The 12,203-nt window shown below is 49.5% G+C and overlaps 1 protein-coding gene across 1 annotated transcript in view; it reads left to right on the top strand.

Annotated features, from left to right (window-relative positions):
• BICDL1 (BICD family like cargo adaptor 1) overlaps positions 1-12,203 on the top strand; it is a 50,222-nt gene that overhangs the window by 31,738 nt on the left and 6,281 nt on the right. Inside the window, exons 5-10 of the mRNA XM_057374231.1 lie at positions 2,077-2,223; positions 3,186-3,365; positions 3,653-3,871; positions 4,977-5,120; positions 7,966-8,096; positions 10,693-10,813. Of these exons, the coding sequence (XP_057230214.1) occupies positions 2,077-2,223; positions 3,186-3,365; positions 3,653-3,871; positions 4,977-5,120; positions 7,966-8,096; positions 10,693-10,813 (942 nt within the window). The remainder of the gene's footprint in view (positions 1-2,076; positions 2,224-3,185; positions 3,366-3,652; positions 3,872-4,976; positions 5,121-7,965; positions 8,097-10,692; positions 10,814-12,203) is intronic.

Below are 12,203 nucleotides of genomic sequence, written 5' to 3'. Positions count from 1 at the left end.
GCCTCCCTCCTGCAGAAAGCAGCCAGGGCTGTTAGAGCTTGTGTACTGATCCCTCTCTGAGCTGAGCAAACAGTCAGCTGGTGAGCCAACAGAGAAATGGCAGCACTGGGGCAAAGGACTCGCCCAGCAAGGATTGCTCYATGGTGTTCTGGCTGGGCTGGCTCAGGGTGCCTTCCACTGCTGCCTTGGCCACAGCATTCCTGCAAAATGAATGGACGAGAAGGATCTTCCAGAAGCCAAACCATGGCTGTGCTCCCACAGGGCTGCTGCCCAGTGCAGATCAAACTCTGGGGTATGGTGGGAAGGTCTGCAAGGGKTTTTTTCCCCCTGTTCCTCTGCTTGCAATGAAAGCAGCAATTCTCTCCTGCCTCTGAGCCATGCACTTGGGAAAACAAGGAGCTCCTGCCTGTTTTAACTCAGGTACATAAAGCAGGAGTGATACTTCCTTTTCCCTTCCCTGACAGGGTTGCTGGGGACCATATAGGCAGGAACTAGATGGGTAGATGTCCAGCTCTACTACCCGACCACTTCTTTTATTCAAAAGCTGTTTAGAAAAGCTCTTCCTAAAATCTCTCAATTTCTTTTCTCCTGCTCCCACCTGCTCCTTGCTGGTCCCTCGCCTTTTCTTCCCCTCCCCTTGGTGTGGAGCAGCAGGTCCTTGAAGTAAGTATGGAGGCTTGTAAAGGGTTTGCCTGCACGTCCATCGCTGTTACCATGCATGCCTGTCACCATGCATGCCACACCTTGCCTCCTCACCTCCTTCCTGTCCCTTGCTTTCCAAAATCCCTTTCCCCCTGTGCCCTTCCCATGGTCCAGGGCTCACGGCAGAGTGATGTTTTTTCTGTTACATGATTATTTGCAGCATGTTCTTTACTGGTCTGCCCACCAAATATGAACTCCTGATACAATTTCTCTATTAAACCTCTTATTTTTCTTTCTCCAACCCACACAAATCATGATGCTGGTGGGCAGAGACATCTCAGAAACCATTAGTCACCTCAGAGCAGCTTTCCAATACCTCCAGCAGCCTTTACTCTGCAGAAACAGCAAGTCCACACACTTGGCTGATATTCCTTTGTGCAGCCAAATCTTTCCAGCAACCTGGAAAGCAGCAAAGAGACAAGGTCCCAAAGAGGCCAAGAAAAGAGTGGGAATTTGCTGAATTTGTCTATGCCCTATGAATTGAAAGGAAGCCATTGGGAATACTTAGGGTTATACTGGACTGATGGAGGGCTGGCATACCAGACACCAGAGATCCTGTGGGAAAAGGCTCCTTCTTCTTGGTTAAACAAGAAGTGACCTTGGCTAGTGCTGATTCATCCTGTGCACTGTTCCCAGCTAACTGAGWCACGGAGGGTTTGTTTGGCACACTATCCCTCCCCTGAAATCACTGCCCTTGACAATTAAAAGAAATGAACCAATTTTAAAGGCAACCGATCACTGGGAGGCTAAAAATAAACATGGCACAGAAAGGAGTCTTCACAAATGAAAAGACAGAAAAATCCCCGGTGAGGACCTGATGAACGCACAGCAATAAAGAACAGCTATGGGCAGTGCTGTGGCACAGCCCTGTGGGGAGCAGGATCTCACAGGCTCACTCTGGATCCCACTGGCTCACCCTGCATCCCACTGATTCACCCTGGATCCCACTGGCTCACCCTAGATCGTACTGACTCACCCTGTGGTCTCCAGCATCCATACTGGTTAAAATGCCACCCACCATCAGGGACCAGCCAGGAAAAGTAACTAGTTTTGCCCAATCTTTCAAATGTTAAGGTGCAAGGGGCGAGCAGGGCTTGTCTCCCCTTAATCCCTTTGGATATTCTTTCCTGCTGCCTGACCTGCCAGTGCCCACCCAGCCCCTTTGGAGCTGCYCCTGCAGCCTGGGGAAGGAGGAGTCTCCTTTCAGAGCCTTCCTAAGCTTTAAACCACACATAGAGGTAGATTCTCTCATACAGGTACAGAACACCTATGTACATCTTTCTGCTTTTTGCTGTTTCATTTCTCTCTTTGGAATGTGGTTTCCCTCCTCTCTGATCCCTGCAAAGTCTAACAGGGCCTCTCTTTGCCCTGCAGATCAAAATGCTGACAGACAGGAAGCGGGAGCTGGAGCATCGCCTCAGTGCCATGATGGAGGAGAACGACCTGCTCCAGGGAACTGTGGAGGAGCTGCAGGACCGAGTCCTCATCCTGGAGAGACAAAGCCATGACAAGGACCTGCAGGTGAGGAGGCAGCAGTGAGATGGGGAAGGGATGAGGAAATGCAGTAAAAGTCACAATTTGGGGTAAAATTGGCCACAAACTGGGAGATAGAACAACTAGAAGAATGAAATGGCTCATGCAAGAATGGCAGCAAGCAAGGTCCTGGGTATTGCCCATGGWGACAGTTAACAGGAGCATCAATGAGGCGTCCTGACTGCAAAGAGCAGCTTAGGAGAGAGATCTGAGCAAAGGATTGGGGATGGGAAAATTAGGTAAATGCAAAAAGAATCRGAGGACTCTAGTTGCAGTTCATTTTATATATATTTTTAATAGTAGAATTGGCTTCCAAAGGGGCTTCTCTGCCCTGTTCCAGAGGGCAGTCATTGGCCTCTTAGATCCCAGTGCTCAGATGGTTTCCCAACAATCTCCATGGTGTTCACAGCCATGAATCACTAAATGTCGGTCCCCAGAAAATAAGTTGGCACCTTTGGGGGCTTAGGGCAGAGCAAGATTTTTCCATTTCACTTCTGTGAGTTGCCAAGCACTGGATCCTCAGCTCTGCAAAACAGCCCTGAATATTTTTAGTTTTTCTAATACATATTTGTGTTTATATCTTTTTACATATTTTCTAAAATCATGTCAATATTGCTTTCTTTTTGGATTCACTTCCTGCTGTTTTGTTGTCAGCAAATTTCTTTACCTGAGTCCCAACTTCTTCACAATATTCCTCATTTTAGTGCTGATTAACTGGCTATTTTTATCCTTCTGGATATTTTGGAGCCTAAACAGTGTCTAATGACACTTGGAGATTATTAAGCTCCAATAAACAGCAATACCAGCCAAGAGTACTTTTCTCCTGGCTGGAAACCCTTTTTTGTGTCACTCATTCCTCCCTCTCAGCTTCCTCCCAAACCAAGAGATTGATCCAGTCCATATCACCTCCATTAATAYTCTTTTTCTGATTCCTTGATTTTCTTCACAAGCTGCACCAAAGCCAGCTGGAGCTCCAGGAGGTGAGACTSTCCTACCGGCAGCTGCAGGGCAAGGTGGAGGAGCTCAGCGAYGAGAAAAGTCTCCAAAACCTCAACACAACCAGCACGTCCCTGCTCTCTGAGATAGAGCAGAGCATGGAGGCAGAGGAGCTGGAGCAAGAACGAGAACAGGTATTTGCCCTCCAGCTCTTGGGGAAGCCCACAGGCCTCTGTGACCAGTCCCAGAGCAAAAGGGAGTTTAATGCATTTGATSTGGATTTGGAGCTGAACCAAGGGCCAGCAAATTGGGATTGGGGTCTGGCATCAACACCTGTTGGACCATATGAAAGTAAAGCTCTGCATCCATTTCAAAACCAACATGGCAAATAATTGTGAGGGCTGGCAATCACACAGTTCACTTTGSCATGGAAGGAGGATCCCCATGGCCTCGATGGTAATGCCAGGCTCTCTTGTTCCAGCTGAGGCTGCAGCTGTGGGAAGCGTATTGCCAAGTGCGGTACCTGTGCTCCCACCTGCGGGGCAACGACAGCGCCGACTCGGCCGTGTCCACAGACTCCTCCATGGACGAGTCCTCAGAAACCTCATCAGCCAAAGACGTCCCAGCCGGGAGCCTGCGGGCAGCTCTCAGTGARCTCAAGAGACTGATACAAAACGTGCTGGACGGGGCAGACTCCACGGTAAGTTGGTGGCACAGAGAGGCCTTGGCTTGTGCATGTCCCCTGKCCCAGAGCTTGCTGCAGGTTCTGCTGGATCGTGAAGTCCCTGATCTCCAAGAAAACCTCAGTGGTCCACAGAAATGGGCAGTCATTGTCCACTCCTTGTGTCTCAAATGGTCAGCCAAGAGCCAAGCACATGGGGTTTCAGACTGCAGTGGTCAGACCACCTAAAGTTTCAAGCTCATACAACCACTGTTGGCTTGGGAGTCGTTCTGGCAAATTAATAAAAGTAGGCTTACTTTGAGATTTTCAGTAAGTTAGAGTTTCAGTGTGAAAATATTGCAGATTGTCTTACACATCACAGTTCAGTTATTCCCTTTGGGATTTTCCTAATATTGCTTTATGAGCAATAGTATCATGGAAACATCATAACCCCTGTGTCAGGAGYTTCTGCCCYTGTAAATTGYCATTGGCTATAAATGTCTTGGCAGGAGCTGCCAAAATCAAATCCATGACAGGTGAAGGGTTTTGCTGGCACAAGATGATGACTGTAGGATGTGGTCCCCGGGCTGCTGGACAGGAGGGGATAGCAACAAGGGATCACTCAGCATCCACAGGAGAGCAGAATTACAACAAAACACCTCACTTTTTGCAGTGGCTCAAATCAGGCCTGTTCCCATCCCGACAAGCTGATTGCATTGCCATTATAACTTGCTTAGGGTGCTGTGGTGAGAAAAACAGTGCAGCCCCTGCAGGGGGCTGTGAGGGAGTACTCACCCTCCTCGTTTAGGTACCCATAGGCTGAGTRTAGAGATTAAGTTTTATTGTAGAGAGTCCTGTAAAAGGTCCACAGAGACTGTTTCCACTTGGGCTGCCAAATGGGCAGTAGGTCTCTGTAAATTTGGTTTATGCCAAGGTCTGCATGCTCTTTGCATSACATGTAGAAGCACTACCCTTGGTTGAGCACATTTCCACTGTGGATGTATATGGGAACACAAAACTCTACCAAAGACACATTCCATTTTCTTCTTGCTTGTTTAGCAYGCTCATCCAAACTGGTATCAAATTAATGCAATTGCCTTGTTTAAAGTGAAATCTGAGCAAGAGATTTCTCTCCCGCTCTCAGAGCTCTCGGCGAAGCGACGACGACACCTTAGAGGAACAGATCAGGAGAACAAGTGAGGATTCGCGAGCCCTGAGGGAGTTAATGGAGGGAGAACGGGGCAAACTGAGGCAGAGTTTGGAGGAGCTGCAGCGACTGCACAGCCAGGTTAGCAACTCCCACACTTTACACGTGGTCTTGTAACACCAGTATTCATCYTCCAAGACATGCCTTCCATCAAAGAGACCAACATGATAAATAACCCAGGAGGATTTAGGCCAAAATCATTTATGGTTGGATGAGGGAGACTTTGTTAAATGAAATGCAGAGGATTTAAGCATTTAGGATGAGAGTTTTTGATTAATTGTCTGGGGCCCATCCGAAGCATCATCTTAAGCAGCCAGACTTACTTTAAACATTTCCCAATCCACTTTTTAGCCAATCTGTGTTGCTTAAGTTCTTCTCAGCARAAGACCCCAAAGTTCAAAACTGCATGATATGGGATATTGGAAACCCAAAGGTATCCAGGCTGACCTGAATTGCTGCACTGAGCCCTTGTGAAGGGTGTGTTCACCCATTCCATGGATATAAAAGTGCCGCTGTGCTGTGCATGGAGCAGGGCTGGAGCCCTTCCACAGCAGCATCACAAAACCTTCAGAAATGCACACCCAGAGACTCCTAATCATGGCCAGCCTGGCACCAGGCAGCACTCCAGGGCCAACAGGGACCAGCTGAGGCAAGGAATGATCCAAGCCCTGACACCAACTCCACACTCAAAGCACAGAGTCCCATTGCATCGGTAGGTGCAGCATTGTCTGTGTGTGAGGCCCTATACCCAGAGCAGCAAATGGAGACAGGCATCCAAAGAGATGCTTGGCAATCCTTGTCTCTGTGGGACAAGATTCCAAATGCTGGAGGGGATCTGGAGGCTGCATCAGAAGCAGCAGCAGCAACTGCACTGAAGCAAGGAATGGGATTAGTGTTCTTGGCTGGTCTTCCCTGTGTCTGCTTTTAGGGGTCCCTGACTACCAAAACTCTGAATATTTAGTGGGCAAAATATTGCTGTTCTATTTTCATCTCATACCTCTGTGTGATACGGAGAAAGATAGGGCATAGCTACAAATGCAGCAGCCATTACTCTCAGGGAAGCACTCCAGCCTCCCACAGCCAGTACATGTCTCCCACAGCTTTTGCCTGTTACCCAGCTTCACATTTCCTCCAGGTTAATAATTATTCTCACCTCCTATTGAAGAGGCAACATCGTCTTCTCTTCAGTGCTACAGAAAATGGATGCATATGGAAATCTGGTCCACCCGGGGGAAGCAGTGMTCTGCTGCCTCTTCATCCCTCTGTTCTGGCACTCCTATTGATACAGTCGAAGGGAAGCTTCTTCTAAATGGGACCTTGTAGCATCACACACATTSATTGCTCCTGCCCCAGAGCACAATGAGCAGGTGGAGACAGAAGTCACCCCCACCCCCATCTGTCTACACTGAGGAGCTATTTCACACCTTCTGCCTGTTTGTTTCCTGCCATTCTTACCTGAAGCATAGACAGAGCCAATTAAAATCCCAAACCTATCCCCAAACACCATGTTTTGGGCCTCCGGATCCTCTGTCCCCTGAGATTTCTGTGGAAGTGCTCTGCACCTTTCACATCACCCCACCACCACTGCTCTCAGTCCCATCACTGCTCCAAGGTGCCCCCCATATGGGGCTGAGGGAGGGCACAGCTCCCCAATTCCCTGGCAGCCCCAGCACAGCTCCCCACTCCCATGGCAGCCCCAGCACAGCTTCTCAGTCCCATGGCAGCCCCAGCACAGCTCCCCAATTCCTGGCAGCCCCAGCACAGCTCCCCAATTCCTGGCAGCCCCAGCACAGCTCCCCAGTCCCATGGCAGCCCCAGCACAGCTCCCCAATTCCCTGGCAGCCCCAGCACAGCTCCCCACTCCCATGGCAGCCCCAGCACAGCTCCCCAATCCCATGGCAGCCCCAGCACAGCTTCTCAGTCCCATGGCAGCCCCAGCACAGCTCCCCAGTCCCATGGCAGCCCCAGCACAGCTCCCCAGTCCCATGGCAGCCCCGGCACGTGGGGAGTCTCTGCACAGACAGGGTGCATTCACACCCTCCTCCCCCCGCCCAGCCGTGCCATGCTAACAGCAGATCTTCCCACGCCGRGGATGTGATGAGCCCTTTTTGACTGTCTGCCCTCTATTTAAAGATTTCTTTGAACATTCAAGCACTACTGAGCTGCATTTAGAGGCAGGAGGTGGGTCAAACATTGGAAGGGTTTCCAGGTGGTGGAGTAGCGTAACAGAGCATGTATGTGCCCTAGACAAAGAAATGAAATGTGTATGAAATATTGTGAAGCTGTGCTAATGCAATCCTTGCATGATTTCACACCCTATTAACTCTCTCTGCACAGGACCAAAGCGATAGATCATTTCTCAGACTATTTAAGACTCCACACATATTTTAAAGTCTAATTAAAATTGTAAGATGTGCCAGTAACACCTTCCATGGGATGAAAGGGAATTTTCACATCCTTTGTCTACAGCTTCATATTACTTCAGGAGATGTAATGGTCCCTTCAAAAAATCTTACATTATGGTAAATTATGTTAGCAATAATTTAACTCTGGAAAGATCAGAGTTACAACAGGCAGGCTCAGAAGATGTGTGCACAAGACAAGCTGCTTGGAGAGGGGCGATATTTCAGCACTGATGCCATAGTGACAGCAAAGTCAGAGGCAGGTCCTGCTCTTCACAGCTTTCAGTGCTGTTGCTGAGGCCTTCCTGGTGACACATCTTGCTCAGGCCAGCATTGTAAGGCAMGGCAGGACATTTCATGGAGGGTTTCACCAGCACTAGCAGCCCCCTCCCAGCAGACACAGCGTCTCCTATGACCAGGGGATCTCTCAACCTTCCACGTTGACCCGTGTGGCTTTTTCCCCCAGAGACGCTTGTGCGTTTTCCTGAGCAGCCCTGGGTTTCACAGCTTCCCTCTGCCCACAGGTGACGCTGCTGAGTGTGGAGATGACGACGCTGAAGGAGGAGCGGGACCGGCTGCGCGGCGCTGCCGAGGACAAGGAGGCGAGCGAGCGGCTCCTGCAGGCCATMAGGGACCGCGACGAGGCCATCGCCAAGTGAGTGGCACCAGCTGCCAGAGCCAGGAGGGGTCGGCATTGTGGAGTGCCCTGGCAGGAGATATCTCTGGAGTGGGTTTCTCCTCTTCGCAGCAGCTGTGACAAAGTGATGCCTTGGCTTTGCTAGCATTGAGAAATGCTGCCAGGAGYTTGGGAACAGGGCAGGAGATGCTAAAGGCAGAGTTGCCACATGGCTGGATTTGGGACATTTAGGAGGATTCTGTCAGCCATGTTTGTGCCATCCCTAGTGCTGGTGTGAGTCACAGCAAGGAGGAGAGGACTTCAGAGAGACAGTTGGAAAGACTAAGTGTGCCCTATTTGTCTTTTTTTTTTTTCTTTTGCTCTTCCAGAGACACAATCCTGCTTTTCTGACAATCTCCATTACAGCCTCCATGGGCTGCTTCCCTAAACCATTTCTCTGGTCAATTCCTCTCCATTCCAAGGTCTTTCTTGCATCTCCATCCCCGTAATTCCCTGTTTCTCCTTTTGGGATTCTCCCACTGGTGTGGCTCTTTATTTTGCCCATCCTCCTTACAGATCTGTGCACTTCTGCTCCCCGATATTCCAATCCCCCCTTCCCCAGTTCTGTCCTTGGTCTTGCCAAAATGCCCTGAGTGCTCTTTGCCCAGAGAGGGGCAGACACTTTACCCCTCTGTGCTCTGCTAGAAAGGATTCATCTGATAATCCCTTCAACAAGCAGGTGGGCCAGGGCACCASCAGTCCAGCTTCTTGGGGAAAAGCYGAATACTCAAGCCCCGGGTAAGAGGAGGAGCAGGAGAGCGTTTCACCTCCGAGGCTGCAGCAGCTAAATCAGCCTGCACCATCCTTCATTCCGAGTGGCTYGATTGTCCGTGCTGCCCTTGCTGGGATAGCAGGCTCCCAAATTCCCATCGCTATCCTCTGTAACACCTCCATCTGTTGGCAAGGATCAGGAGCATCCATCCCAGCTGTCTGCCGGGCGCGGGGAGGTGGTTCTGACATTCCCGGTGCGTGTGGGATGCCGGCTCTGCCGTGGCTATGGCAACACGCTGCCGCTGCGATCAATCCCTCGAAACATCCAAGCAGCAGCGGGGAAGCGTCGCGACAAAAGGCTGTTTCAGGTGCCCAAACCACAGCCGGGAGTGGAAGGGCACAGCTTCTCCAGCCCACTGTGACCTTGCTGGACAAAGCACCAGTATCTGGGGCTGGCTGTCCTGCAGGGGAGGAGTCCCAGCAATGGGGCAGGGGTGAGAGCGGGGAATTAAGGAGCTGAAACCGGCAGCAAGTGAAAGCAGCCAAGAGCATCCTGTCACTGGAAGTGTAAACATCCCTCCCAGACTGAGTGGGCTGTTCTTTGCCTGGAGAGGCTCGTGATTTTCTTCCCACCTCACACCCCAAGGGTTAAGTTGCTTTTRTTAAACCCATCCCCCAAAAAGCCCTAACTCTGAACAGAAATAAAATCACTGCCCGAGGCAGACATCTGGCATGGAAAATTTTTGCTTGAAGCTGAAGTTTGGCAACATGGGAAGTCAACAGGAAAATAGGATCCTTTCAGAGGAAGTGTTAACCAACCAATATCTGGAATATGAACACAAATTCCCAAATTGCTCTTCTGCTGGGGAGCACAAGGGAACTATCAGGAGATAAGGAATTAGCTACAGTTAATAAGATGCAATTATTCTCTCAAAAGTGTTGCAAGGAAAGATGGTTGCCAGCATGTCATGTTACAGTTCCCTATCACACAGCAGTTAATTGAAAACTTAAGCTTTGTGCTCACCTGTGTGCTCCCAGCATGGTGAGCAGCAGTTCCCAGCTTGGGCAGCTTAGGAAATTGCTCCATCCTAAAGGACAATTCCTTTCCACAAACAAAGAGTTGCTGGAATATCTCAGCCACTGAGCACTCRGGGCTCTTTGGGTAACCTTGTCCATGGTATCACATGGCTACCAGATGCCTGGGAAGAAATGCAGGAGAGTTGCTCCCAAGGGCTGGGACAACTCTGCCAAAACTGGGAGCTTTCCTTAAAGCCTAACATTTAATTCAAACAATTTTAACAGTTTGTCATTCTTWAAAAGTATATGCTGTGATAAGCTCTCTGCTGTAATTTCTTCCTTCAACCCAAGTCCCAAGTGAAAGCAGAGTTGTACCCTTTATGGGGTTTGTTTGTTTTATATTACAATTTATTGATCAAGTGATCAGACACAGRTCATTTGATTTTTAGCACATACCATTTGTTCTCTATGCATTAGTAAACAGAAGAAAAAGAAAAAAAATATTTGTATATAGATTCTGCCTTGTTTTAGGTCTCCATTTTATTGGCAGATCTTGCACATTATCCAGGCACATTATCCAGGCACATTATTATCTTATACAGCAGTCTATCTGATTTTCTTTTCTTCACAGTGTACTTATCAGAAATCTGCTGGTTTTAAAGTAATTATGCCAAAAATTCTGTCCCACTCTTCAGATTAACGGGTTGTCCCAAATACAGCAGAGACGAACACCTCAGAATGTGGGACTTGCCAGTGAAAGACATAAATTGTAGACTTGTGTAGATATGCTTAACTGTTTTTAAAAAGAAAAAGGGAAAGTGCCATGCCCCARTTTCTGTCCCTGCAGGAAGAACGCAGTGGAGGTGGAGCTGACCAAGTGCAAGATTGACATGATGTCCCTCAACAGCCAACTCCTGGATGCCATCCAGCAGAAGGTGAACCTCTCGCAGCAGCTGGAGGCCTGGCAGGTGAGCACCCTGGCAGGGCAGGGCAGGGCCACCTRTGGGTGACTGTCCCCCCTCTCTGTGGGTTTGCTGCATTCTCTGGCCATGTATTGGGGTGTCTGRGGGTGCTTGGGTTTGGCTCTGCAGGAGCCGGCGATGCCGTGGGCTCAGCTGAGCTCCCCTCCCTGCTCTGAGCCTTTCAGCCATGAGCTGTTAAAGCTACAGCTCCAYAGCTCTCAATACTCATTTGAAATGGAGAAGCAGACTGTGCCTCCTGGTGGATGGGCATGTGCACCTTGCTGTGCCCCAGGTTGGGGAGGGGTCCATGCAGGAGGCGTCCCTWGGCAGGCACAGCCTTGGGGACACGTGGGCACAGCACATCCATGCATTTCCATAATGGAGCAGAAAGGTTGTGCTGTGCTGATTGTAGCTGCACTGCTTTCATCAACTCAGAAGATCTATCAAGAAGGAGAAGCTAAAATCCCAGATCTTCACCAAGGTAAAAAAACAAAGCCATGGCAGTTCCACAGCTGCCCTGGAGACGCTCTGCTTGGGGCCAGTGGGGAAAACCCTTGTGAAGGCAGAGAGCCCTTGATTGCAGACAAAGCTGCCTCCTCCCAGAACCAGCACCAAGGGAAGGGCTATTTCACCAGTAAATAGAGCAGACTCAAGAGAAAAGGTCTGTGTCATTTATAGTGATTTGTTGCAGACCATGCAAGACCCCAGCTCAACTAACAACCAGCCTGACCAGTAGAAACCTTTCCCAAACAACCTCGCTCCTGTTTCAACTCCACGTGTTTTCGTTTCTCTCTCTCTCTCTCTCTCTCTCTCTCTCTCTCTTTTCCCTTTTCTTCTCTTCTTTTCTTTTTCCTGCTTACAGTTTGCTTCCTCAGGGCTTTTTACTATCTGGCTCCTTTGGTTTCTGATCTAGTGGCCTTTCTCAGTTCCTGTACCAACAGCTTTAGTCGTACACCCCTCCTGCCTTTGAGGTGAGCTCCCCACACCCATTGTCCCCTCTCCATCTGCTGCCACCATCACCCACATCCTTCTCTGCCCTCACCACCATCTAGCAAGAGGGGTCTGTGGGGTCTCCATCACCCACCAATATTCCACACACACCCCCCATCCCAGCACCAGGCCAGAGGCACATCCTGTACCCCCCTGGTGAGGCTTTACCAGGGCACCACGGGGAAAGCCAGGCTCAAGTGCACATGTTGTCAACCCTCTATGTCCACATATTTAGTATCTGGAAAGCTTCTTGAAARATAGACTGGGATTTTACTTCTCAGCCTGATTGTCTAGTAAAGTGACACTGAGTTCTCTGCATAGGAGCTGTCTGGATCTGAGTTCAGTCTGGATGGGTGGTATAAATTGAGATCTGCTTAGTGCTAGAATAAACCCAGCTTAGGGTTTA

Source organism: Malurus melanocephalus, unplaced genomic scaffold, assembly GCF_030028575.1.
Source record: "Malurus melanocephalus ecotype Western Australia unplaced genomic scaffold, MMel_1.1 scaffold_219, whole genome shotgun sequence".
NCBI lineage: Eukaryota > Metazoa > Chordata > Aves > Passeriformes > Maluridae > Malurus > Malurus melanocephalus.
Note: the sequence above shows the minus strand (reverse complement) of the source record. Positions and strands in the feature narration are given on the sequence as shown.